The 25,198-nt window shown below is 68.7% G+C and overlaps 4 protein-coding genes across 7 annotated transcripts; all 4 read right to left on the bottom strand.

Annotated features, from left to right (window-relative positions):
* Nucleotides 1–153: 153 nt before the first annotated feature.
* Nucleotides 154–10,760, bottom strand: STAT2 (signal transducer and activator of transcription 2). The gene is made up of 24 exons (XM_088068783.1): nt 10,634–10,760; nt 9,737–10,265; nt 9,495–9,626; nt 9,258–9,408; nt 9,080–9,178; nt 8,909–9,001; nt 8,752–8,830; nt 8,575–8,660; nt 8,334–8,483; nt 8,095–8,252; nt 6,876–7,028; nt 6,765–6,785; nt 6,160–6,253; nt 6,025–6,081; nt 5,866–5,949; nt 5,695–5,793; nt 4,707–4,842; nt 4,534–4,583; nt 2,614–2,702; nt 2,408–2,544; nt 2,146–2,334; nt 2,016–2,073; nt 740–1,464; nt 154–347 (listed from the first exon to the last, which is right to left on the bottom strand). The coding sequence occupies exons 3-24, from the start codon at nt 9,623–9,625 to the stop codon at nt 214–216; spliced, it is 2,973 nt and encodes a 990-aa protein (XP_087924909.1). The 5' UTR covers nt 9,626; nt 9,737–10,265; nt 10,634–10,760; the 3' UTR covers nt 154–213.
* Nucleotides 10,761–11,292: 532 nt separating this feature from the next.
* APOF (apolipoprotein F) lies at nt 11,293–12,565 on the bottom strand. 2 transcript variants are annotated; one of them, XM_088068814.1, is made up of 2 exons: nt 12,450–12,482; nt 11,293–12,361 (listed from the first exon to the last, which is right to left on the bottom strand). In XM_088068814.1, exon 2 carries the CDS (start codon nt 12,339–12,341, stop codon nt 11,472–11,474), a length of 870 nt encoding a protein of 289 aa, XP_087924940.1. In that variant the 5' UTR covers nt 12,342–12,361; nt 12,450–12,482; the 3' UTR covers nt 11,293–11,471. The 2 variants fall into 2 exon arrangements, with proteins under 2 accessions (XP_087924940.1, XP_087924939.1); XM_088068813.1 differs by having other exon boundaries at nt 11,354–12,361; nt 12,446–12,565.
* Nucleotides 12,566–12,658: 93 nt separating this feature from the next.
* TIMELESS (timeless circadian regulator) lies at nt 12,659–21,990 on the bottom strand. 3 transcript variants are annotated; one of them, XM_088068774.1, is made up of 30 exons: nt 21,918–21,990; nt 21,120–21,256; nt 20,898–21,051; nt 20,694–20,808; nt 20,557–20,619; nt 19,894–19,995; nt 19,645–19,800; nt 19,439–19,572; nt 19,271–19,358; nt 18,260–18,436; nt 17,968–18,185; nt 17,399–17,502; nt 17,153–17,322; nt 16,958–17,077; nt 16,729–16,880; nt 16,554–16,651; nt 16,354–16,471; nt 16,079–16,280; nt 15,335–15,486; nt 15,179–15,264; nt 14,975–15,098; nt 14,769–14,851; nt 14,555–14,697; nt 14,272–14,440; nt 14,126–14,194; nt 13,937–14,055; nt 13,623–13,761; nt 13,514–13,547; nt 13,196–13,293; nt 12,659–13,073 (listed from the first exon to the last, which is right to left on the bottom strand). In XM_088068774.1, exons 2-30 carry the CDS (start codon nt 21,214–21,216, stop codon nt 12,955–12,957), a joined length of 3,603 nt encoding a protein of 1,200 aa, XP_087924900.1. In that variant the 5' UTR covers nt 21,217–21,256; nt 21,918–21,990; the 3' UTR covers nt 12,659–12,954. The 3 variants fall into 3 exon arrangements, with proteins under 3 accessions (XP_087924900.1, XP_087924901.1, XP_087924899.1); XM_088068775.1 differs by having other exon boundaries at nt 13,514–13,544; nt 19,645–19,803; XM_088068773.1 differs by having other exon boundaries at nt 19,645–19,803.
* A 626-nt stretch (nt 21,991–22,616) lies between these two features.
* On the bottom strand, nt 22,617–24,309 carry MIP (major intrinsic protein of lens fiber). The gene is made up of 4 exons (XM_005531961.3): nt 23,950–24,309; nt 23,364–23,528; nt 23,182–23,262; nt 22,617–22,832 (listed from the first exon to the last, which is right to left on the bottom strand). Exons 1-4 carry the CDS (start codon nt 24,307–24,309, stop codon nt 22,617–22,619), a joined length of 822 nt encoding a protein of 273 aa, XP_005532018.2.
* Between the last annotated feature and the right edge of the window lie 889 nt (nt 24,310–25,198).

The following is a 25,198-nucleotide window of genomic DNA, read 5'->3' on the forward strand; positions in this document are numbered from 1 at the left end:
GGAGACGAGCGAGCAGCGCAAGGGGCAGCGCGGGCAGGGGTGGGAAGGGGGTTATTTACAGGGAGGGGGTGGGAAGGGGTTTATTTACAGGGAGGGGGTGGGAAGGGGGTTATTTACAGGGAGGGGGGGGGAAGGGGTTTTTTTACAGGGAGGGGGTGGGAAGGGGGTTATTTACAGGGAGGGGGTGGGAAGGGGGTTATTTACAGGGAGGGGTCACTGGAAGTCGCTGGCGTCGATGTGGAGCGGGGGAAAGTCGGTGGAGGAGAAGAGGGAGGGGGCGGCGGGCAGGGCCAGCTCCTCGGACTGCGGCAGGAACGGGTCGTGGTGGTCCAGGAGAGCAGCGCTGCCTGGGGTGGGGACAGGGAGGTGCCAGGGGACAGCTCAGTGCCCAGAGTGTGCCCAGGGGACAGGGAGGTGCCCAGGGGACACCTCTGTGCCCAGGGGACACCTCAGTGCCCAGGGGACACCTCTGTGCCCAGGGGACAGCTCAGAGCCCAGGGGACAGCTCAGAGCCCAGGGGACACCTCTGTGCCCAGGGGACAGCTCAGAGCCCAGGGGACACCTCTGTGCCCAGGGGACACCTCTGTGCCCAAAGTGTGCCCAGGGGACAGCTCAGTGCCCAGGGGACAGCTCAGAGCCCAGGGGACACCTCTGTGCCCAGGGGACACCTCTGTGCCCAGGGGACAGCCCAGTGCCCAGGGGACACCTCTGTCCCCACCACCCCAGCCCCGACACTCACCGGGGCTCAGCTGGAAATTCTCCTCGAAGGTTTCCATGTTCGGCATCAGCTCCGCCAGTTCCAGCGTCTCCAGAGTCCCCGAGCCCAGGTCCGGCCCCTCCAGCGACTGCAGCAGCTCCTGCATGTCCTGGCTGCCCGGCAGCAGCTCCAGGTCCCTCAGCTCCGGTGGCAGTGTCCCCTGCTCCTCGGGGAGCTGCGGTGGCTCCGCAGCCCCCGGCACCGGCTGCAGCGTCCCCGTGTCCACAGCCACTGTCCCCTGCTCCCCCGGCAGCAGCTGCAGGCTCCCCAAGCCCCCTGAGCCCACCTGCAGCATCCCCACCCCCCCAGGCAGCACCTGCACGGCCCCCGGTGCCACCTGCAGTGTCCCCTGGAGGTCGGGGAGCCCTGATCCCACCTGTGGTGTCCCCAAGCGCTGGGGCTGTGGCTGCAGCGTCCCCAAGCCCGTGGGCTGCAGGGTCCCTGGGCTCATGGCCACCACTTGTGGTGTCCCCAGGTTCCCAGGGGTGACCGGCAGTGTCACCTGTGCTATCCCCAGCCTGCTGGCCACGCTCTGAGGTGTCTCCACGTTCCCAGGGGTGACCTGGGGTGTCCCCAAGCTCTGGGGCTGTGGCAATGCCAGGCCACCAGCCTGCTGTGTCCCCTGCCCTCCGGGCTGCAGCTGCAGCGTCTCCAGGTTCTCCGTGGCCACCACCAGCTCCTCTTCTGTCTGCCACTTGCTGGGCTGCCTGGAGCCAAGGGGATCGGGTCAGGGGATCCCACAGGGTCAGGGAAGGATCCCACAGGGTCAGGGAAGGATCCCACAGGGTCAGGGGATCCCACAGGGTCAGGGAGGGATCCCACAGGGTCAGGGAAGGATCCCACAGGGTCAGGGGATCCCACAGGGTCACAGAAGGATCCCACAGAGTCATGGAGGGACCCCACAGGGTCATGGAGGGATCCCACAGGGTCACAGAAGAATCCCACAGGATCAGGGAGGGACCCCACAGGATCAGGGAAGGATCCCCCAGGGTCAGGGAGGGATCCCACAGGATCAGGGAAGGATCCCACAGGGTCACAGAAGGATCCCACGGGATCAGGGAGGGACCCCACAGGATCAGGGGGGGATCCCACAGGGTCAGGGGGGGATCCCACAGGGTCAGGGAAGGATCCCACAGGGTCACAGAAGGATCCCACGGGATCAGGGAGGGACCCCACAGGATCAGGGAGGGATCCCACAGGGTCACAGAGGGACCCCACAGGGTCACAGAGGGACCCAGGTGTCCCCACAGCCCCTCACCTGGAGGACACGCGGATCAGGCGCCGGTTCAGGTACTTCTTGGACTCGCTCAGGTTCCCTGGGGATAAAAAGGGGTCAGGGGGGTGTCAGGTGTGACCCCAGCTCAGTCCCAGGCCGTGCCAGGCCGTACCCTCCTGCCTCTGGCTGTAGTAGGGCGCGAAAGCCTCGTCCCGGGGGGTGTTGGGGTACAGGTACTTGAGGGGGTTTTCTGGAATGTTCTCCTCCATCATCATCTGGTAGTCGCGGATGATGTCGGGCAGCGCCAGCGACACCAGCTCCGAGGCCGTGTAGGGATCCACGGCGTGGAAGGAGGGGGATCCTGCAGGGGGGACAGCCAGAGGGGTGAGGGGCTGCACCCCGCGCTCCTGGGGGGTCCTGGGGGGGTCACTCACCTTTCTCGTGGTGCTCCACCCACGTGAAGGTGACCCCGCCGAGGATGCTCTCGCTGAAGCGCAGCAGGAACGTCCCCGTGAGCTTGGACTTGAGCAGCTTCCTCTCCTGCTTGCGGCTCACGAAGCCCAGGATGAGTCTGGGGGAGGCACCGTCAGCCCCTGCGGCCCCCCCAGACCCCTCCCCAGCCCCCCGGCCCTGCTCATACCCGTCCTTCCAGAGCTGCTTGAGGTGCTCCTGCAGCAGCCCCAGGATCCCGTCCAGCCACGCCCAGAAGGAGAAACCGGCGGCTCCGTCCTGTGGGAGAGGGGATGGGGACATGGGGACACGGGGACATGGGGACATGGGGACATGAGGGACACGGGGACATGGGGACATGGGGACATGAGGGACAGGGGGACATGAGGACAGGGGGACATGAGGACATGGGGACATGGGGACATGGGGACATGAGGGACATGGGGACATGAGGGACAGGGGGACACGGGGACACGGGGACACGGGGACACGGGGACACGGGGACACGGGGACATGAGGGACATGGGGACATGAGGGACATGGGGACACGGGGACACGGGGACATGAGGGACATGGGGACATGGGGACACGGGGACACGGGGACACGGGGACACGGGGACATGGGGACACGGGGACACGGGGACACGGGGACATGAGGGACAGGGGGACAGGGGGACAGGGGGACAGGGGGACACGGGGACACGGGGACATGAGGGACATGGGGACACGGGGACACGGGGACATGGGGACATGAGGGACATGGGGACATGGGGACACGGGGACACGGGGACACGGGGACACGGGGACATGAGGGACATGGGGACACGGGGACACGGGGACATGGGGACATGGGGACATGAGGGACATGAGGGACATGGGGACATGAGGGACAGGGGGACATGAGGACATGGGGACAGGGGGACATGGGGACATGAGGGACATGAGGGACATGGGGACAGGAGGGACAGGGGGACACGGGGACACGGGGACACGGGGACACGGGGACATGGGGACATGGGGACACGGGGACACGGGGACATGGGGACATGGGGACACGGGGACATGAGGGACATGGGGACATGAGGGACAGGGGGACGTGAGGACATGGGGACACGGGGACATGGGGACATGAGGGACATGAGGGACATGGGGACACGGGGACACGGGGACACGGGGACATGAGGGACATGGGGACATGGGGACACGGGGACACGGGGACATGGGGACATGGGGACATGGGGACACGGGGACATGGGGACATGAGGGACATGGGGACACGGGGACATGGGGACATGAGGGACATGGGGACACGGGGACACGGGGACACGGGGACACGGGGACATGGGGACATGAGGGACATGGGGACATGGGGACACGGGGACATGGGGACACAGGGACATGGGGACATGAGGGACATGGGGACATGAGGGACATGAGGGACATGGGGACATGAGGGACATGGGGACACGGGGACACGGGGACATGAGGGACACGGGGACATGAGGGACATGAGGGACATGGGGACATGAGGGACAGGGGGACATGAGGACATGGAGACATGGGGACATGGGGACATGAGGGACATGGGGACATGAGGGACAGGGGGACGTGAGGACATGGGGACACGGGGACACGGGGACACGGGGACACGGGGACATGAGGGACATGGGGACATGGGGACACGGGGACACGGGGACATGGGGACACGGGGACATGAGGGACATGGGGACACAGGGACACGGGGACATGGGGACACGGGGACACGGGGACACGGGGACACGGGGACACGGGGACATGGGGACACGGGGACATGGGGGCATGGGGACATGAGGGACAGGGGGACATGGGGACACGGGGACACGGGGACACGGGGACATGAGGGACAGGGGAACAGAGGGACAGGATCATGGGGGAATGACAGGACAAGGCCACAGCAGGGAACAGGGTCGTGGAAGGCCAGGGCCACTCAGGGACTGATGGGACAGAGGGACAGGGCAGGACTGGGGACAGAGGGACAGGGGGACAGGGTCATGGCAGGACAGGGCCATGAGGGGACAGCTGGGACAGGGCCATGGGGACAGAGGGGACAGAGGGGACAGGCCCTACTCACCTTGGAGAACTTGGGCCAGGCCACGGTGCTGTCCGGTGGTGGCTTCGAGCCTTGAGGGGAGAGCGGGGTGACGGAGGCCAGTGCAGCCGTGTCCCCCCGTGTCCCCCCGTGTCCCCCCGTGTCCCCCCGTGTCCCCCCGTGTCCCCCGGTGTCCCCCGCGGTCCTGGCCTTACCCAGGAGTTTCTCGGCCAGCATGAAGAGGTTTTCCTGGCTGAGGCCCCGCTCGGCCACGCTCTGGAACTGCCAGCTCAGCACCTCGGCCAGCCGGGGCCACGGGGCCGGTGGGGGTGAGGAGAAGAACTGCTGGGCCTGGGGACACGGGGGGACACGGGGTGAGTGGGGATGGGGACACTGGGAGACATGGGGTGAGTGGGGATGGGGACACGGGGGGACACGGGGTGAGTGGGGATGGGGACACAGGGAGGGGATGGGGACAGGGACACGGGGAGGGGATGGGGACACAGGGAGGGGATGGGGACAGGGACACGAGGAGGGGATGGGGACAGGGACATGGGGAGGGGATGGGGACAGGGACAGGGGGAGGGGATGGGGACATGGGGAGGGGATTGGGGACAGGACACAGGGAGGGGATGGGGACAGGGACATGAGGAGGGGATTGGGGACACAGGGAGGGGATGGGGACATGCACTGGAGCAGGGAACAGGATCAGAAAGGGACCAGGGGACGGGGACATGTGACAGGGGTGGTGTCCAGGGGATGGGGACAAGACAGGGACCACAGAGACATGGCAGGGGACAGGGACAAGGGATGAGGACATTCACCAGGGCAGGGGACAGGGAGCAGGGGATGGGACGGGGATCAAGGGACAGGACGGGGATGGGGATAAGTGGCAGAGGATGAGGTTCAAAGGATGGGACATGCACCAGGGCAGGGGACAGGGGTGCGACAGGGACCGAGGGACGGGGAAATGCAGCAGGGGACAGGGACCAAGGACATGAAGCAGAGCAGGGGACAGCAGGGGACAGAGATGTGCAGGGATGGGGCAGAGCGCAGGGGACAGCCAGGACAGGACAGCAGGACGGAGGTTTGGCAAGGGGCAGGGACAGGGATGGGCCAAGGGGCAGCCCAGGGGGACACGAGGGGAGGGGGGGCAGGGCTGGGAGCACCGGGGGTGGCTCAGGGCCGGGGGGTCTCGCTCGCCTTGGGGTCAGAGCTGAGCATGTTGAACCAGAGGATGGAGGCCCAGGCGCTGGAGAACTGGTTGTTGTTGGAGATGATGACGAAGGGCAGCGTGGTGGTCTGGGGAGGGGACAGGGGTCAGGCTGGCCATCCCCACCCCCCCCTAAACCCCCCAGCGCCCCCGGCCCTCACCTCCAGCTCCAGCTCCAGCTCGCAGTAGGCGTAGGCCAGCGTGAAGGTGATGAGGTGCAGCTCCTCCGTCACGGCCAGGGGACCCTGCGAGGAGGTGACACCGCGGTCACCGCCTGGCCCCGGCCCCCTGCAGCCCCCCGGCCCCCGGCCCGCGCCCACCTCGCCGCCGGTGCCCTTGCCCTTGCCAGCCCTGCTGTCCTTCTGCTCCTTCAGCGTCTGTGGGGACGGCAGAGTCAGCCCGGGGCGGGGTCCTCACCCTGCTCCCCGCCCCGGGGGGGATCTGGGGGTCCCTACGAGGTACTGGAAGTCGCAGACCAGCCCCTCCTGGGGACTGTCCCCGGCCAGGAGCGTTTTGCTGCTCGACGTGAGGATGTTGAACCTGCGAAACCTGCGGGGCAGAGACAGGAGCTGGGAGGGGGGTCGGGACCCCCACGAGGGCACACGGGGCTGCATGTCGGGGACCCCTGGGGGGGGCTGTGGGTGGGGGCCAAGACACCCCTCCCAGGAGAGGGCATAGCCCAGCTGAGGATGGAGGGTCAGGACCCCCAGAGGGGCTGCGGGGAGGAGATTGAGACCCCTGGGGGAGGCAGCTCTACTGCAGGTGGGGGTCAGGACACCCCCAGGGATGGCAGGTGGGGTTCAGGACCCTCCCTCAGGAGCTGGGGGGGGTTCAGGACCCTCCCTCAGGAGTTGTGCGGGGGTTCAGGACCCTCCCTCAGGAGTTGTGGGGGGGTTCAGGACCCTCCCTCAGGAGCTGGGGAGGGGTTCAGGACCCTCCCTCAGGAGTTGTGTTCAGGACCCTCCCTCAGGAGTTGTGGGGGGGTTCAGGACCCTCCCTCAGGAGTTGTGGGGGGGTTCAGGACCCCCGCTGCCGCCTCCAGCGCTCTCCCAGCTCTCACCCTTTGATGCTGGGCGGGTCCCTGCAAGACACAAGGGGGTGTCAGGGGCAGCGGGACCCCCGCGGGCGGTGAGGCACACACGGGGGGGGTCTCTGGGGTGGGGGGTCCCACCTGTCGATGTGGATCTTGGCCTCCATGCGGTGGTTGCGGTCGTGCAGCCGCACGAGCAGGCGGGCGCGGGCCGAGAACTTGCTGCCGGTGCGGAGCACGAGCGGGCGCTTGCTGGGGTTGGGGGTGCTGGGCTGCTGCTCCACCACGAAGGCGCTGGGGAAAAGGAGGGGTCAGGGCTGCCCCGAGACCCCCCTGTCCCCCCCGTGCTGCCCCCACTTCCTAAAATGACGGAATATCCCGATTTGGAGGGAGCCCAGGGGGATCATCCAACTCCTGGCTCGGCACCAAAACCTGCCCGGTCCCAAATCCCAACATTTGAGTGTTGTCCAAACACTCCCTGAGCTACAGAACTGTGGAATAGCCACAGCTGGAAGGGGCACATCAGGATCATCGAGTCCAGCTCCTGGCCTGGCACAGAACAACCCCAAAATTCCCCCAGTTCCCAAATCCCAGCACCTGAGAGCATTGAGGACCTGAGAACATTGTCCAAACAGTCCCTGACCCCTGGAATTCTGGAATATCCTGAGCTGGAAGGGACCCACAAGGATCAAGAACAACTCCTGGCCCTCCATGGACACCCCAAAAGTCCCCCCACAACACCCGAGAGTTGTTCAAACACCCCCTGGCTCCTGGAATTCTGGAATATCCTGAGCTGGAAGGGACCTACAGGGATCAAATCCCAACTCCAGGTTCTGCACAGGACGCCCCAAAATCCCACCCTGTCCCTGAGAGTGTTCTCCAAATGCTCCTTGAGGTGGGAAGGGGCCCACAGCAATCTGTGAGTCCCAGGACATCCCCAAAAATCCTAAATCCCAACACCCGAGAGCGTTTTGCAAACACCCCCTGACCTCTTGAATTACAGACCATCCAAAACCGCAAGAGACCCATCAGGATCATTGATCCCAGCTCCAGGCCCTGCACAGACACCCCAAAATCCCACCCTGCCTTGGGAACGCCATCCAAACCCTCCCGGAGCTCTGGCAGCCTTGGGAGTGTCACCTTTTCCCGGGGAGCTGTTCCAGTGCTCAACCACCCTCTGGGGGAAGGAATCTTTTCCTGATCTCCCCCCTGGCCCAGCCCTTCAGATCCCACCCCACACCTCTCCAACCCTTCAGATCCCACCCCACACCTCTCCAACCCTTCAGATCCCACCCCACACCTCTCCAGCCCTTCAGATCCCACCCCACACCTCTCCAGCCCTTCAGATCCCGCCCCACACCTCTCCAGCAGGTGCGTGAGCTGCTCCTGCAGCCGCTGCTCCACCAGGGGCGTCTCTGCCACCAGCGGGTCCCTCTCGTAGGTCACCTTTTGTCGCAGGTCGTTCAGCGCCCGCAGCAGCTGCCGCAGCTGGAACAGCCCCTGGCCCAGCTGCGTGAACCTGGGGGGAGCCAGGCAGCTCAGAGGGGTCTGGGGGCAGCCCCCCCGAGCCCCCCGAGCCCCCCGAGCCCCCCAGCCCTCCCAGGTCTCCAGCGGGCGCAGGTTGGTGTCGCCGGGGCCCCCCAGGCACAGGCGCTGCTGCCGCACCCGCCAGTCCCCCAGCTCCTCCCGCAGCAGCTCCTGCAGGGTCTCGCTGCGCCCCAGGAGCTGCTGCATCTGAGCCAGCACCTCCTGGGGGGAGATGTGGGTCTGAGGGGGGCGCTCAGGGTGGTCACGGCCCCCCCCCCCAAACCCTGCCCGGCCACCCCGACCCCCTCCTCACCCGCCGCTGCCGGTCCAGGTTCTGCAGCTTGGCCTGGAGGGCTTGGAGCTCCTGCCTGTACTCGGGGTCCCCGCTCCTCTCCCTCCCTGCGGGCACGGGAGAGGGGTCAGGCTTTCGGGGGGCCTGGAGGGGGTGCAGGGCAGTGCCACCCCCCCATCTGCCCCGCCTGGGGCTCACCTGGCTGGTAGTGCACTTTGTAGCAGAAGTCAAAGGCATCCTGCAAATCCTCCAGGTGCCTGAAGGCTCGGTCGGCTTCCTGCGGGCACAGCAGGGTCAGGAGGGGCCGGGCAGCCCCCGGGGGGCTGGGCGGGGGTCTCGGGGTGGGGGGGGGTACCTGCAGGGCCGTGTGGAACTCGGTCAAGCGCCGCTGGATCTGCTGCTCCCGGCCGCTCCCCGGGGCTGGGCTGGGCGCGGGGGCCGAACCCCTCTAGGGAAACACGGGGTGTTGTGGGGGCAGCGGCCGCGGGACCCCGCGGGGTGCGGGGGGGACACAGCCCTGCCCTACCTGCCCCCCCGCCTGCCCCAGGCGCAGGATCCGCCGCTCCTCCTGCAGCAGGTTGGCCACCAGGTTGGCGAATTTCTCCGGCTTCTTCGCGAACTCGGCCTGCGGAGGGGTTGGGGGGCTCAGCGGGGCGCGGAGAGCCCCCTCCTCACTGCGCTCCCCCTGAAGCTCCCAAGCGCACCTGGAGGTCGCGGTGGGCTTTGCGCAGGTTGTGCTTCAGCATGAAATCCTCGTAGCCCGAGCCCAGGCTGCCCAGGCGCTCGCCCAGCAGCACCAGCAAGGAGTGGAACAGCGTCGGGGCGTGCGCGGAGAGCGGCTCCTCCGCCTGGCGCCTGCGGCAGCGGGGGCTCAGCACCGGCACGGCCCTGCCCGTGCCCCCCCGGTGCCGCCCCCAGCCCCGGATTCCCCCTCCCGTTACCAGTTCTGGTCCTCGATCCAGGCGGCCAAGCACTGCCGCACGGCCATGGGCAGCGCCGAGCCCGCGTACAGCTGGTGCACCTGCTCCAGGTAGGTGTTGGCCAGGCTCTGCACCTCCTGCCACTGCGCCATGCTGGGGGGACAGCGGTTCAGGGGCGTCCCGAGGACCCCCCCGGTCACGGCAGGAGCAGAGGACGAGAAACACCCGCGTGTCCCGGCTGGGCAGCGCTGAGCCCCGCGTACCTGCCTGCAGCACGGGCGGCCCGGGGGTCCCACTGCTCCTGCTCGGTTCTGGGTGGTCCTGGGGGTTCTCCTGCTCGGTCCTAGGTGGTCTCGGGGGTCCCTCTGCTCCTGCTCGGTTCTGGGTGGTCCTGAGGGTTCTCCTGCTCGGTCCTAGGTGGTCTCGGGGGTCCCTCTGCTCCTGCTCGGTTCTGGGTGGTCCTAAAGGTTCTCCTGCTGGGTTCTGGGTGGCCTTGGGGTTTCCTCTGCTCCTGCTCGGTTCTGGGTGGTCCTGAGGGTTCTCCTGCTCGGTTCTGGGTGGTCCCGTGGGTCCCTCTGCTCCTGCTCGGTTCTGGGTGGTCCTAAAGGTTCTCCTGCTGGGTTCTGGGTGGTCTTGGGGGTTCCTCTGCTCCTGCTCGGTTCTGGGTGGTCCCGGGGGTTCTCCTGCTCGGTTCTGGGTGGTCTCGGGAATTCCTCTGTTCTGGTTCAGCCCCGGCAGCTCCCGGGGGTCCCCTCGCTCCCACTGGGGTGGCCGCGGGCCGGCAGCCGTGTCCTGCGGTGGGAGCAGGGGGTGAGCCGAGGTGGGTTCCCCACCCGGGGCGGGGGGCACACACACATAACGCCCACCACGAAGGTCCCCGGCAGCCCTTATACAGCACCCCAGGCCCCTCCTCAGAGGCCTCCCGAGACCGGACCCCCATTGAACCCCTCGGGCAAGCCCGGGCACCCCCAGTGTCCTTCCCGCAGGGATGGGCGCCCCTAAACACCCCCCGCCCCGGCGGGACAGCCCTCCAAGGGACGCTTTGTGTGCCCCAGCCGAGATCCCCTGCCTGTGCCTCCGTTCTCCGGGGCGCCCCGTGCTCCAGAACCGCCCATGTCCCCTCCGGAACCCCCGGTCGCCCCCCGGGGCCCCGGACCCACCTCCGCCGCTACCGGAGCAGGAAGGCGGGATGGCCACGCCCCCCTTCCCCCTTGCGATGATTGGCGGAGCTGCGGGCAGATGCCACGCCCCCTTCCCAGCTCTGCTTGGTGATTGGTGTATGCTAACTCCGAGGCCACGCCCCCGCGAGCAGCGGAGAGCCGCAGCATGGTTCATTTCCCCAAGTTGACGTCACACGGGGGGGCGGGGCGTTGCCTTGTGGGCGGTGCTAATTGAGAGGGCGTGGTCATGGGGCGGGGTCAGCGGGGACCGGGGGAGGGAACGGCGGCGGCCCGGGATGGGCGGGGGGGGACCGGGACAGAGCCGGAGGGACCGGGACAGACCGTGGGGACAAGGGCTGGCCGTAAGGACAGGGAGAGAGCCACTGGGACAGGGAGATGAAGCCAGGGAGACAGCGACAGGTCGTGGGGACAGCCAGGGGGTGGGGACAGCCGTGGGGACAGGGACAACAGAGCTATGGGGACAGGGGCAGAGCTGTGGGGACAGCGACAAGCCGTGGGGACGGGGGTACAGGGTCAGGGAGACAGGGAGAAGCTGCAGGGATGGGGACAGGGCCAGCGCCACGGGGAGGCTGACACAGAGCCATGGGGACAGGGACAAGGCAGTGTGGCCACTGGGATGGACTGGCTGTGGGGCCAGCGCTGGGGCTTTAGGGACAGGGACACGCCATGGGGACAGGCCCAGCCCAGCTGCCACCACGTGGCTCGGGCCACCACGTGGCCAAGGTCCGAGTGCCCCAGGACGGGGTGACCCCGCATCGATCCGTCCCCAGCCGCCCCAAACAGGGACCCGGCGCCGGCTACCACACGTGGCCTTTATTCAGACGATGACCACGGGGCCGCTGTGGGCGGTGGGCACCGGAGAGGGCTCCCCGGCCGAGGTGAGGTACCCGACGAGCGCCCGCACGCCGGCCTTGAGCCCCGGCTGCAGCCCCAGCTGCACCCCCATGGCCACCGGGCCCCCCAGGCCCCCGGTGAGCGCGGCCAGCCCGGCGTAGCCCAGGTCCTCGGCGGCCTCCAGCGCCCGCGTGGACGCCGTGGCCTCGCAGCCCTGGAAGGCGAAGTAGACGCTGGTGCCCAGGTTGTAGAAGATGCTGACTCCCGGCACCCAGTCCAGCACCCGGTGCGCTTCCCGCTCCCCCGCCGGGCTGCAGACATCCTCATCCTCCCGCCGGCGCCGCACGGCACCGCGGCACGGCCGGAGCCCCGGGAACGCCCGGCCGCCCTGGCCGGGCGCGGGGGTCCGGAGCAGGGTGGGATCCGCGCAGGCGGAGCCCCCCGGCCGTGCCAAGCGGAGGAGCAGCAGGGCCAGCGGCCGGGGGGCCGGAGCGCCCGGGAGCCGCGCCAGCCCCCGCAGCAGCGCCGCGGCCGTGGGGGTGCCCAGCTCCCGCAGCAGCTCCAGCGCTTCGGCCTCGGCCTGCGGGGCACAGCCGGCCCCGCGCAGCGCCAGGACCATGGCAGCACGGGCCAGCCCGCGGGGCAGCGGCGGCAGCCCGGAGAAGCCGGGCAGGGCGTCGGGGAGAAGGGCCCGGCACGGGACCCGCGGTGCCTGCGGTGGGGTGGGCTCTGCCGGCCCCAGCAGCTCGGCCAGCAGCGCCCGGTCACCGGCAGCCGGCCCAGGGGGGACGACGGACGCAGCGATGGCACGGCCGAGGATGAGGAGCGGGAGGAAGAGCAGAACCCGGGGCATGGTGGCGGCTCTGGGAGGGTCTGTGGAGGTGGGAGAAGAAGGGCAGAGCCCCGTCAGACCCCCGTGGCTGCAGCCCCCCGTGACCCCCCTGGGCCCCGGCTCACCCACTCGCTGCTGGCACCTGCCCTGTCCGGCCACTGCGGCCGCAGCCGGCCCCGTGACTCCTTTATAGCCCTTGTTATCAGGGAATTGCGACATGTCCGGCACAGGGACGGGGACCGGACACTCCCTGAGGCCAGGGCAGCTCGAGGCCCCAGCCTCCCTGCAGACCCACACACCCAAGAAGGCCAAAAGTCACCTTTATTTACTTAGGCCCTGTCCAGACGTAAAAAGTTTCAGGAAAAAAAAACCCCAAGAGCTGAAAAAAAAGAGGGAATTTGGGGTAAAATGGAGATGGTGACACCAAGGGAAGGTGGGGGAACGTGGAGAAACTGGTTGCTTGTGCAGCCTTTGAAAGCAGCATCAAAACCTGCAGAAGAAAATCTGCAGAAACCCCAGAAAACCTGTAGAAACACCAGAAAAACTGCAGAAAACCTGCAGAAATCCAATAAAATCTGCAAAAAGCCCAGGAAACAGCACAGGGCCTGGGCACAGGCATGGTATGGGGAGCCACTCAATCGTCCTCCTCTTCCTCATCCAGGCAGCGGATGCGCTTCCGCCTCCCCTGGGGCTGTGGACCTTCATCCTCCTCATCCTCCTCGGAGCAGGGAGCCGCAGGGGCCGGTTCGGTGCCTGGGGATGGAGGGAGAGGGCTGAGCCCCCCAGGGATGTGGCAAAGGGGACAGGGACAGGACAACCCCGACTCAGCCGTGCCCGTGGTGACACCCAGGAGCGAACAGAGGGGCTGAACCCACCTGAGCTCCCACCGTCCTCATCCTCATCCTCGCTGGCGAGCTCCCGGCGCCGCTTGGTGCGCGGCTGCACTGGGCTGGGGACAGGGACGGGCTCCTCGCTGCAGGGGTTGGCACAGCTCAGCCCCACACGGGGAGAACGCAGGGGGCTGGATCCTCTCCCCCAAACCAGGGAGAAGACCCCCCCCAAACCAGGGAGAAGACCCCCCCAAACCAGGGAGAAGATCCCCCAAACCAGGGAGAAGACCCCCCAAACTAGGGAGAGAGGACCCCCCAAACCAGGGAGAACCCCCCGAGCTGAGAAGGGGACCCCGGTCTCACCTCTCCGAGTCCGATCCCAGCCCTGCCGGCTCTGCTGAGGGGCACAAGGAGGGGGGCTCAGAGCCAGCCCCACACCTGGGGGCCCCACACCCCCAGCCCCACCCCTCACCTGGAGCCGGGTCCTGGGGGCACCTGGGTGGCTCTGGCAGGTCCTGGGGGGCCCCTGAGGGGCCACGGTGGGCGATGGAGGCGGCCGCACGCCGGAGCTGCTGCGGGGTGAGGGCGGCCGGAATGCGCCAGAAGGATTCCTGGGCAGAGGGGGGGGGACATTGCAGGGCTGTGCTGGGAGCAAGGGGACAGGGACAGGGATGGGGACAGGGATGGGGACAGGGATGGGGACAGGGATGGGGACAGGGATGGGGTCAGGGATGGGGACAGGGACGGGGTCAGGGATGGGGACAGGGATGGGGACAGGGACCTCACCTGCTCGCTGGCGGGGGGCCGCAGCCCCAGCTGCCGCAGGAGGCTCCGGAAGCGCCGGTCCTCCATGGCATCCTCGTTCTCCTCCGTCAGTGGCACCAGCGGCACCGGGTGGGACACGCCTGGACCGGGAGCACCGTCAGAGGGACCCCGACCCCACAGCCCCCCCCCCATGACCCCCACCCCACTCACCGTCCTCCTCGCGGTCCCCTGCCACCCTCCGCAGACAGTTCTCCAGCCACCGCAGGGGCCCGGCCAGGCCTGGGGACAGCAGAAGGTGGCACAGGGTCCGGCCCCGCAGCCGAGCCCAGCTGGGGGGGTCGGAGCCCCTCGCCCACCTTCCTGCTGCAGGCGCTGCGCCAGGTCCTGCCCAGCCCCTTCCTCGGGCACCCAGTGCTCCTCCATGGGGTCTCCCTCTGCTTCATCCTCATCCTCCTCTTCCTCCTCCTCGCTGTCATCCTCTCCTGAGCTGTCTTGAGCTGGCATGGCCGGGACACCTGTGGCAGCCTGTGGGAACCAGCAGTGCTTGGGTGCCCAGGATGGGGACAGGCCGTGTTTGGGTGCCCCCAGGGTGGGACAGCACCCCCAGGACCCTCCCCAGGACCCTCCAGCCCCCCGTACCTGCCCGGGGCCGTGGCTCTTCCTCCGGCGTTTCTTGTACAGCTCCTTGCGTTCGGCCACCAGCCCCAGCCCCAGCAGCTTCTCCACCACCCGAGCCCGTGAGCGCCGCGCCGTCAGGTGCTTCATGATGTTCCCCAGGACATCTGTGGGGAGGGGGGTCAGGGTGGGGGGCTACAGGCGGCTTTTAGGGGTCTGCCCCCCGTGTCCAGCTCACCGTCCGAGCCCTGGAACTCCTCGAAGAGCCGCGTCAGCTCCTCCTCCTGCTCCTGCGTCCACAGCACGATGTGGGTGCCCTTCCTGGGGGGTGGGAAACAGCTGTGGGTCCTTGTCCTGGGGGAAGGTGGGTCCCTGTCCTGTCCCCGGGGGTCCCTGCCCTGTCCCCAGGGGTCCCTGCCCTGTCCCCGGGGGTCCCTGACCCACCTCTCCCGTGGGAAGTCCTTGGCACTGCTGGCCAGCCCCATCCGCACCAGCTGCTTCACCACCTGCCTCCGCGTCCGCCCGGGCGTCGGGAGATGGGCCAGGATGGCAGCGATGATGTCCCCACCTGTGGGACAGGGAGGCTGCAGGGACAGAGCCCCTGCCACCCCCCGGGGGTCCCACTGAGACCCCAGAGACCCCCGGTACCTTCCACTTCCTTGTACTTCCAGTACAGCTCCCGCAGCTCCTGCTCCTCCTGGGGCGTCCAGGGGGGGACCCGGCTCCGGGTAGAGCTGGGGAGGGGCAAAAGGGAGGTGAGGGGAGGGGAGAGGGGGTGGCAGCCCCCTCCCCAGGCCCACTCACCCTTCTCCCTCCTGCAGGGAGCTGTAGCCCTTGGTCATCTCCCAGGCGACAGTCGGGCTCTTCCAGAAGAGCAGCTCCACAAAAGCCTTTTTGTTGGTGGCTGCCAGCGCAAAGAACTTGCCCAGGATGAACTTGGCCAAGGCCACCAACTCCTGGGGACAGCAGGAGGGAGAGAGGGGTTGGGGGACACTGGAGACAGAGTGGGGATGGGGGACACCAGGGACAGAGAGTGGGGGTGACAGAAACTTGGAATACAGAGCAGGGCTGGTGGACACCAGGGCTGAACAGAGGGGCTGGGGGATGTGGGCACAGAGAGTAGGGGTGGGGGACATCAGACACTGAGCAGGGCTGGAGGATAGCAGGGATGGAGAGTGGGGCTGGGGGCTGCAGGGATAGAGTGGGGCTGGGGGCTGCAGGGATAGAGTGGGGCTGGGGGCTGCAGGGACAGAGCAGGGGTGGGAAATGTTGGGGACAGAGCGGGGCTGGGAAATGTTGGGGACTGACTGGGGCTGGGGGCTGCAGGGACAGAGCAGGGCTGGGAAATGTTGGGGACAGAGCAGGGCTGGGGGCAGCAGGGAACTGACTGGGGCTGGGGGCTGCAGGGACAGAGCAGGGCTGGGAAATGTTGGGGACAGAGCAGGGCTGGGGGCAGCAGGGAACTGACTGGGGCTGGGGGCTGCAGGGACAGAGCCGGGCGGGGGGCTGCAGGGACAGACCCCTCTCGGGGGGGGCTCAGGGTCCGACCTGGTGCGCGGCGGCCGCGGGGTCGCTGAGCAGGCGGTGGAAGAGGGCGAAGAGGGAGAGCTGGAAGAGCAGGGGCTCCATGCGCAGGTCGCGGGCCAGGCGGTGCAGCAGGCGCGCGGCGCAGTGGTTGGTGCGGGGGCTGTTCCGTGCGTACCCTCGGAGCAGCAGCACCAGCGCCCGCACCACGGGGGCACAGGCGAACCTGCCCCACGGCCCCGTCAGCGCAGCCGCCCCGCAGCGGGACCCCCCCCCGGCCCTCCCCAAACCCTGCTCACCGCTTCAGGTAGTCGAGGAAGTTGAATTCCTTCTCCGACACCTGCGTGATCCGCTCCTCCTCTTCTTCCTCCTCTTCTTCCTCTTCCTCCGGCTCCTCGGGCTCGGCGGGCGCGTGCCCTGCGGTGGGATGTGCTGAGGGTCTGCAGTTTTTTTTTGCCCCAAGTTTTGCCACTTCCAGGTGTCACAGACGGGGACTCACTGGGCAGGGGAGCGACGAGGATCTCCCGCAGCAGCCGGGTCTCCTCGGGCGGTCCCGCGTCCGCGGCTCCAAACACGTCCCCTTCGGGCCAAACCTCCCTGGGGACAGTGGGGACAGGCTGGCACCGCGTCCCCACGCCCTGCCGGGCACGGGACGGGCGTCGCGGTGCCGGTACCTGGCTGAGCGGAGCAGCTGCAGGGCCTGGGGCACGCGGGAATCCCGCAGGCACTCCTGGATGCGCAGCAGAGCCTCCGCGCGCTGCTCCTCCACCGGCGTCTCCGAGGCGGCGTCGAAGGGCACCACGTCCTCGGGGAGGGACACCTCGCCCTGGGGCAGGGCAGGGTCAGCCCCTGCCCCACCAACACCCCCAGAGCCCCCCGTGGGGCAGGACCCTTCCCTGGTACCTGCAGGCAGGCCTGGAGCCGCGGGGCCAATCCTTCCCACAGCTGCTCCAGCTCCGCGGCGCTGGGTGGGGCGGGGGCCGCGGGAGCGCGAGGCTTCTTCTTCCTCCGCACACGTTTGTTCTGGGGGGCGAGGACGGGGTCAGGAGGGGCTGCCTGACCCCCAGGGACCCCCGAAGCGGGGCAGCCACATCCCACCTGCACCACGAGGTTGGCACGGCCGCGGCAGAAGCGCTCCAGCATGCGGAGGAAGAGGTGGGCCGTCTCCACCAGGTCCCGCAGGAAGCTGCGCGGCTGCTTGGTCTCGTCGAACTTGCGGAAGAGCGTGAGGAAGAGCTCCCGGTATTCCATCAGGTAGAAGATGTTGCCTGGGGAGGAGGGTGGCAGTGGGAAGGGGCGGGTCAGGGACACCCCAGGGACGGGCAGAGGGACAGAAGGACTCACTCTTGATGATCTGGCTGCTGTCCCGCACCGCCTGCTCCGGGGACCGGTCCATCTCCTGCACCGTCCGCAGCAGCTCCTGGTACGCCTTCAGGGCCAAGTGCATCCTGGGGATGGCAGTGGGGGCGGTCAGAGGTGCCCAGGGGGGGTCACAGGTGCCATGGGGATCCCAGGTACTTTGGGGGTCCCAGGCACTGTTGGGGTCCCAGGCACTCCAAAAATCCCAAAAGGGGGTCCCAGGTGCCCAGGGGCTCCTGGGTTCCCAGGGTGTTCCAGGCACCAGGGAGGTCCCAGGTGACTGGGGGGTGGTCCCAGGCACCACAGGGTGTCCCAAGTGTCCAGGGGATCCCAAGTAGCTGAGGGTCCTAGAAACCAAGGGGTGTCCCAGGTGCCCTGGGGTCTCGCAGGTGTCCAAGGGATCCCAGGCACTGGGGGTATCCCAGCTACTGTGGGGGTCCCAGAAGGTCCCAGGTACCACGGGCAGTCTCAGATACTCAAGGAGAATCCCAGGTCCTGGGAGTCCCAGGCACCAAGGGGTGTCCCAGCTGCCCCGGAGGGTCCCAGGTGCTCACCTGCGGGCCCAGGTTGTTGCCTCCTTCTTGTCCATCAGTGCCATCTCATAATAGGTGGTGAGGTTCTGCTCGATGAAGTGGAAGGCTCGGACCCCCACGGTCTCGGACACCAGCTCGGGGCGGAAGCCGTGGAGCCGGTTGAAGGCCATGAAGAAGGCGGTGGCCCACAGGTAATAGGTCTCATCGTGCTGCTGAGCCTTCTCCCGCACCAGCTGGTCCTGGGGGCGACCAGAAGGTCTCAGTGGGGGTCCCACAGCCTGGAGAGGGGATCCCGGCTCTCCCAGCCCCTCACCTTGACCAGCAGCATCAGGCGGTTGTAGCAGTCCTCCAGGAAGTCCTGGCAGAAGCGGCGCAGGAAGAGCCGGACGTTGCGGGCGGAGCGGCGGGAGGGCTCGGACTCGGGGGCGGCCTGGCGGCGCCGGGGCACCCGCTGCGGCTCCTTGCCCAGGTCGTGGGTGTAGCTCTTCAGCTGCAGGGGATGGAGTGGCCCGATTTATCCCAGTGGCATTGTCCTGGTGCCCTCCAGACATGTCCCATCCCAGTGTCCTCAGCCATGTCCCATCCCAGTGCCCCCTGCCACGTCCCATCCCAGTGCCCCCTGCCACGTCCCATCCCAGTGTCCCCTGCCATGTCCCATCCCAGTGTCCCCTGCCATGTCCCATCCCAGTGCTCCCTGCCATGTCCCATCCCAGTGCCCTCAGCCACGTCCCATCCCAGTATCCTCAGCCATGTCCCATCCCAGTGTCCCCTGCCATGTCCCATCCCAGTGTCCCCTGCCATGTCCCATCCCAGTGCCCTCAGCCATGTCCCATCCCGGTGCCTTCAGCCATGTCCCATCCCAGTGCTCCCTGCCATGTCCCATCCCAGTGCCCCCTGCTGCCTCCCTGGCTCTGTGCCACCCACCATGTCCCTGTCCACATCCCTGTTCCTGTAACCCCACCGCCTTCCTCATTTCTGTGCTCCACACCCCACCTCCAGTCCTGTGTCCCACCGATGTTCCTGCCCTGTGTCACTCATTCACATTCCCATCCCAATGACCTTTGTCACATCCCTGACCCTGCACCCCACAGGTGTCCTTGTCCCTGTGCCCCATGCCACATCTTTATCCTGTCCCACCCACCTTCCCGTTTCCCTACCCCTTACCATATCCCCAGCCCCGTGCCCCTCACCACACTCCTGCACCTCCCACCACGTCCTCGCCCTCCATCCTGCGCCACACCCCCAGCACCACCTGCCACATCCCTGTCCCCATGTCCCCTGCCACGTCCCCAGCCGTGTGCCCTCGCCACCGCCCCGCTCTCACATTGTGCAGCCCTTTGTGGAACACCACATCCCGGTCCCCGATGGACTTGAGGCCCTGCAGGACGTAGGAGCCACCAAAGCGGGAGTGCCTGGGCAGGGGACAGGGGCTGAGTGATGCTGTCCCCACCATGGGGGTCTCATCCCTGCCATGGGGGTGTCCCCTCCTCACCTGGACGGGCGCTGCAGTGCCCGGGCTTTCTTCTCCGCCAGCTCCCGCTGCCGCAGGGCCTCCAGCTCCCGCGTGTCCTCCCCGTGCTCGACACCTGCCGTCCCCTGTCCCAGCGCCGCCAGCTCCTCCGGGCTCTGCCAGCGGCTCCGTCAGCACCGTGGAGGCTCCGGGGGGGTCCCTGCCCTGCCGCCCCTGCCCCAGCTCACCTGGTCACGGAACATGAGGGAGATGATCTCCAGGACGTGCAGGCCCCATTGCTGCTCCACCTGGGCGCTGGCCAGGAATTTCAGCAGGTCGTCCATGCCGCTGATGTGCAGCGCCCACAGCACCCGGTCGTGCACGCTGGCGTCGCCGTCCACGCCCTGCTGGGGATGGTGGTGGGGTGTCGGGGTCCCCGTGGAGCCTCTGTGACCCCAGAGCTGTCAGGGAGCCAGGGAAGGGCCCTGTCCCGGTACCTGCTCCTCCGTGGGGTCCGGGGGCACGTGCAGCACGTTGCGCACCAGCAGCAGGATCCTCTCGATCAGCAGCGTGTCCTCCTCCTGCCGCTGCTCCCAGTCCTGGGGGGACACAGCTGTCAGGAACCCCCTCAGCCCCCCTGGGGGTCCTGGGCAAGGAAGGACCCCGCAACCCCTGAGGGACCCCCAGCAGAAACAGACTCCACAGCCCACCAGGGACTCCTGGCAAAGACAGACCCTGCAGCCTCCTGGGGATCCCAGACAAGGACAGACCCCACAGCCCCCGAGAGATCCCTGACAAGGACAGACCCCACAGCCCCTGAGAGATCCCTGACAAGGACAGACCCCACAGCCCCCGAGAGATCCCTGACAAGGACAGACCCCACAGCCCCTGAGAGATCCCAGACAAGGACAGACCCCACAGCCCCTGAGAGATCCCAGACAAGGACAGACCCCACAGCCCCTGAGAGATCCCAGACAAGGACAGACCCCACAGCCCCCAGGGACCCATGGCAGGGATGGGCCCTGGAGCCCCTCGGGGATTCCAAGCAAGGAAAGACCCTGCAGCCCCCACAGGACCCCCCCACCCGGGACAGACCCTGCAGCCCCTGGGGATCCCCAGCAGGGACACCACCCGCAGCCCTCTGAGGACAGGGCACTCACCAGCTGCAGGAGGCTGTAGAGCTTCTCACTGAGCACCACAAACACCTTCTCACTGGCAAAAGCCTGCAGAGACCCCACGTGAGCAGGGGAACGTGGGCAAAGCCCCCTGCCCACGGCACGTCCCCGGGTGGACTCACCTCCTTGTAGGCCTGCAGGTAGGACAGCACCTGGAGAAAGTGGTGCCGGGAGGTGGCATCTGCTGGCACCTTCCCAAAGCACAGCAGGGCCGGCTGTGTCAGGTTCACCATCAACCTGTGAGGAGGTGGAGGGGTGTGAAGGACCCCTGCCCAGCAAGGAGCCCCCGCAGGGCCACCCCTGGCCATGAACCCGCCCCCCGATACCTGATGACGGCGTCAAAGAGCACTTTGTCCTGGGGGTACTGCACCATGATGGGCAGGAGATCGTTCTGCAGGATTTGGGCCGCCCCCAGCTGCTGCCGCACGTCCCGGGTCTCGTCCTCATGGCGCAGGTACCGGATCAGGTCCTTGACGCTCTCTGTGGACACGGGGCCGTCAGTCCCCGCCGTCCCCGGCCCCACCGCCCCCCTCCCGGTGCCCACCTACCCAGGCAGTCAGGCTCCCGGTGATACACATCGCCCTCCAGGTAGCCCAGGGCGCTGCAGGTAGCCAGGAGCTCGCAGTTCATCATGTACCAGTCCATGCAGCGCGGGGCTGCGCACGGGACCAGCACCGGGGGCCACCTGCGGGCCACTGTCAGCACCGGCTGCCGCCCGAGGTTCTCCCACCCGCTCTGGGCTCCCCCGGTACAGCCCCACCTGCCGGTCCCGGTACCCCAGGTCCCGGGGCACCCTCCAGTTCCAGTTTCCCCAACACCGACGAACATCCCATGCCTGGTTCCCCTCGGTACCGGACCCCACGGCGACCCCCAGGCCCCGGTACCACCTCGATTCCGGCGCACCTCCCGGTCCCGGTCCTCCCCAGCACCGGCGCACCCCAGAGCCCCGCCGGTTCCATACCAGGCCCCGGTTTCGGTTCCCCCCAGTCACGGAGTGCACCTCGATCCCAGTCGGCCCCGCTGCCTTCCCGATCCCGGAGTGTTCCCCACCCCCCACTACCCGATCTCAGAACCGCCCCCCCCCGATCCCGGATCCCTGCCCCGAATCCCCCCCTGATCCCGGAGCACTCCCCGGTCTCCCCGATCCCGGAACACCCTTCAAAGCCCGCAGCACCCGGAGGTCCCGGTTTCCCCGATCCCGTATCAACCCCCCCGTTCCGATCCCGAATCACCCCATGGTTTCGGTAACCCCGGATCACCCCCAGTCCCCGGTCCCCGCCGGTCCCGGGACACTCCCCGCCCCCGAACCGCCCCTTCCCCCGCTCCCGGGCCCCCGTCCCGCTCACCGCCGCCCCGTCCCCGCCGCCCTCACGGCCGCGCTCCCGGTCCCGGCGCGGGGGCGGCGTTACACAACCGCCCCAATTCCCGCGGGCCGAGACCCCGCCCCCCCGCACCCTTCAAGCGGCAACTCCCGCCGAGCTGCCCGGTGGTCCCGCAGATACCCCTCCCCTCCCTCCACACACCCCCCTGCCGTCGGGCGGCTCGGTGCGCCCCGAATCCCCCTGATCCCCCTGCCCTCGCCCCCCGCCCCGCGGCGCTGACGGGTGGAAGACTGGAGGGGCTCATTGCGAGGAAGGGACGCGGTGGCGGCGTTGCCCTTTTAAGAACGATGCCGGCTGGGCGGAGCCTACGCCGGGCGCGGGAACGGGCGGCACCTCCCGCCACACGCGCGTGGCCACCGGGTGGGCTCCGGTGTCCCCCCACCTCGGTCCCTCCCGCTTCCCGGCGCCGGGCACGGCCGCGAGCGGTTACCAAAATAAAAGAGCAGGTTTAATTCACCGAACACAGAAGTCCCGCCGCGGCGGGGCGGGGTGGCCCCGGCCCGGTACGGGCGGCCCCGGGCAGCCCGGTGGCCGGTTCCCGGCAGCGGGGCCCCGCCGCCGCCCGCCGCGCCGCGCCGCACACACACGCACCACACGCACCGCGGCGGCCCCGTCACAGCAAAGCAGCGGCGGGCGCGGGGCCGCGCCCCGGGACGGGCCCCGTTACAGCCCCTGCGTCTTCAGCTCCAGCGGCTCTGCCGGCGGCTCGGGCGGCGGCTCGGCGGCGGCGGCGGTGACGGCGGTGACGGCGGGGGGGGCGGGCGGCTCTCCCTTGAGGGCGGCCAGGCGCTCGGCCAGGCTGCGCGGCCGCGGGCACAGCGCGAACTCGTACAGCACCGCGCCCAGCGCCGCGCCCAGCAGCGGGCCCGCCCAGTACACCTGCGGGGGGGCGGCGTGGGCACCGGCACCGGGGGACCCCCGGCCCCCCGCCCCACGGGGCACGGCACCCTCCCCGCTGACTCCCGGGCACCGGACCCGTCTCCCGGTGAGCGGGGGGCGGCGTCGCGTGTGCCCCTCCCCGGGATATCGGGGGGGCAGGATCCGTCTCCCGGTGAGTGGGGGGCGGCCGCTTCTTTCCGCCCGGGATACCGGAGGGTACTCAGCACGCCGGGGTGCTGCTGTCACCGTGGTGACACCGGACGCAGCGGCTGGGGCAGGACAGGGACAAGCGGGGAGGGACTGGGGGGGCCCGGGGCGGGTTTGGGGGTCCCCGTCCCCCCCCACTTACCCAGTGGTTGGCGAAGTTGCGGGTGATGACGGCAGGGGCGAAGGAGCGAGCGGGGTTCATGCTGGCGCCCGTGTAGTGGATCTATTCCGGGGGGATGGGGCGGTGGGGGGCTGCACAACTGCCCCCCAGCCCCATCCCAGCCTCCGGGGTCCCGGCACCGGGGTCCCCGCGGCCGCCCTTACCCCGAAGAGGTGGCCGAGGGCGAGGGAGAAGCCGACGGGCACGGCGGCCATGGCCGGGCGCCCGTCGTGACGGTCGTCGAAGCTGGCGAAGACGCAGAGGACGAACTGGGCGGTCAGGAGCAGCTCCACCACCGTGCCCTGGCCCGGGCCCACGCCGGGGTGCAGCTGCGCGGGGAGAGGGCTCAGCATCCCCCCATTCCCCCCCAGCACCGCAAACCCCGCCTCGTTATCCTTCCACACCCCAAAACCCCACTGTACCACAAAACCCTTCTCATCCCCAAACTCCTCCCTGATGCCCAGCCCCTATTACTGTCCCTCATCAATCCGAACCCCAAAACATCTTCCGGACCCCCCCAGTCAGACCCATCAAATACCTCGGAACCCCAGAACCCCCATTACAGCCCCACGGTACCGCAGATCCCAAAACACCCCCTGGACGCCCCCAATCCTTCCAAACCCTCATTACAGTCCCAAAGTACCTCAGACCCCAAACCCTCATTACAGCCCCTACCTCACTTCCACACCCCACGGTCCCCCAGCCCTGCAGACACCCCCAGCCCCCCGATCTCCCCAAGCCCCTGCTCACCGCGCTGAGGCCGAGGGTGCCGCGGACGGGGCCCGGGGTCACCCCATAGAGCACCCCGGCGCCGGCCAGCATGCCCAGCACCTGGGCCAGCAGGTAGCCCAGGGCACGGGGCAGGGAGAGCTGCGAGGCCATCAGGAAGGCCAGCGTGATGGCCGGGTTGACGTGGCCCCCGCTGACATGGCCCAGTGCCTGCACCAGGGTGGTCTGGGCCAGCCCGAAGGCCAGGGCGGCCCCCACGACGCTGGGGGGGCCCGGAGCCCAGCGCAGGGAGGCCCCCAGCCCCAGCAGGGCATAGAGGAGGCTGCCCAGGAACTCGGCCAGGACGGCCCTCCAGAAGGCGGACGAGCGCAGCTCCCGCATGGCCTGGCCCCGCTGCCCTCCACGGCCCCGCTCCCCTCCCCGGGGGCCGCCCGTGCCCACCTTTATAAGGCCCCCCCGGGCCGGCCCCGGGGGTGGGACCCCACCTCCGCCACCCCCCGTTAACCGCTTCGCTGCCCCAGACACGGGACAGGGGACACGCGGCCAGGAACGCCCCCCGAGCCCCCCGAGCAGCCCCGCACCCCCGATAGTGGGGACCCCCCCAGAGCTGCACCGCCCCCACCCCTGGGGTTGCCTGGGGAGGGGGGGGCTGTGACCCATTGGTGCCCTCAGGGGGGTTTGGGGGACCCCCTCGCTCGGGGTCAGCACTGACACACCTCCCACCCCCCCTAAATGTTTTGGGGACGCTTTGGGGCAAGCCCCGCTGGGAGCCGCCCCCACCCCTCGGGAGGGGTCATGGGTGGGCCCCCCGGGCCAGCCCCGCTGGGGGCCGCGGGGTGTCCCCCCCGCCCCGGTGCTGTTGTCTGCGGGAGGGTTTATTCAGCCCGGCTTAGCGGGCGCTGAGTCCCCGGCCGGGGGGATTAGGGCTCGGCCCGGCCATTGGCGCCCGCCGGAATCTGCCGGGGCTGCAGAGGCCACCACAAAGGGCTTTGCTGCGCTCAGCTCCCCGGCACGGGACGGGCTGACGGGGGGTCCCGGCCCCCGCCCTCGCCGAGGGCCCGCGGGGAGGGGGCACCCACCCGCCCGCAGCCCCGGTGCCGCGGTGCCGCCGCACACCGAGGGCGCAGGGCGGTGGTCGAGACCCCCCCCCCGTCCCCTCACAGCATCACTCCGCACCCACCTGCGACCCCAACACACCTTTAATCCCCCCACGGGGGAGAGGACAGTAAAAGGGGAGGGGGCACAGAGCCCCCCCATCCTGCGGGTGCCC

This window comes from Pseudopodoces humilis, chromosome 32 (genome assembly GCF_049639895.1).
Source record: "Pseudopodoces humilis isolate 2021_Gansu_Grassland_sample_001 chromosome 32, ASM4963989v1, whole genome shotgun sequence".
NCBI lineage: Eukaryota > Metazoa > Chordata > Aves > Passeriformes > Paridae > Pseudopodoces > Pseudopodoces humilis.

What these genes read in the sequence shown, in the direction of transcription:
- TIMELESS (XM_088068773.1), bottom strand. Translation starts at nt 21,216, where the DNA reads ATGGACTGGTACATGATGAACTGCGAGCTCCTGGCTACCTGCAGCGCC. An exon ending in GCCTGATGCTGCTGGTCAAG is followed by an intron (nt 18,186 to 18,259) that starts GTGAGGGGCTGG and finishes GGTCGCCCCCAG; the next exon opens with GACCAGCTGGTGCGGGAGAA. An exon ending in TGAGGACGGTGGGAGCTCAG is followed by an intron (nt 13,074 to 13,195) that starts GTGGGTTCAGCC and finishes CTCCATCCCCAG; the next exon opens with GCACCGAACCGGCCCCTGCG.
- MIP (XM_005531961.3), bottom strand. Translation starts at nt 24,309, where the DNA reads ATGCGGGAGCTGCGCTCGTCCGCCTTCTGGAGGGCCGTCCTGGCCGAG. An exon ending in GCACCCTCGGCCTCAGCGCG is followed by an intron (nt 23,529 to 23,949) that starts GTGAGCAGGGGC and finishes CTCCCCGCGCAG; the next exon opens with CTGCACCCCGGCGTGGGCCC. An exon ending in GCAACTTCGCCAACCACTGG is followed by an intron (nt 22,833 to 23,181) that starts GTAAGTGGGGGG and finishes GCCCCCCCGCAG; the next exon opens with GTGTACTGGGCGGGCCCGCT.
- APOF (XM_088068813.1), bottom strand. Translation starts at nt 12,539, where the DNA reads ATGTCGCAATTCCCTGATAACAAGGGCTATAAAGGAGTCACGGGGCCG. An exon ending in CAGGTGCCAGCAGCGAGTGG is followed by an intron (nt 12,362 to 12,445) that starts GTGAGCCGGGGC and finishes CCACCTCCACAG; the next exon opens with ACCCTCCCAGAGCCGCCACC.
- STAT2 (XM_088068783.1), bottom strand. Translation starts at nt 9,625, where the DNA reads ATGGCGCAGTGGCAGGAGGTGCAGAGCCTGGCCAACACCTACCTGGAG. An exon ending in CTCACGCACCTGCTGGAGAG is followed by an intron (nt 7,029 to 8,094) that starts GTGTGGGGCGGG and finishes CCTTTTCCCCAG; the next exon opens with CGCCTTCGTGGTGGAGCAGC. An exon ending in CTGATCCGCGTGTCCTCCAG is followed by an intron (nt 1,465 to 2,015) that starts GTGAGGGGCTGT and finishes CCTTGGCTCCAG; the next exon opens with GCAGCCCAGCAAGTGGCAGA.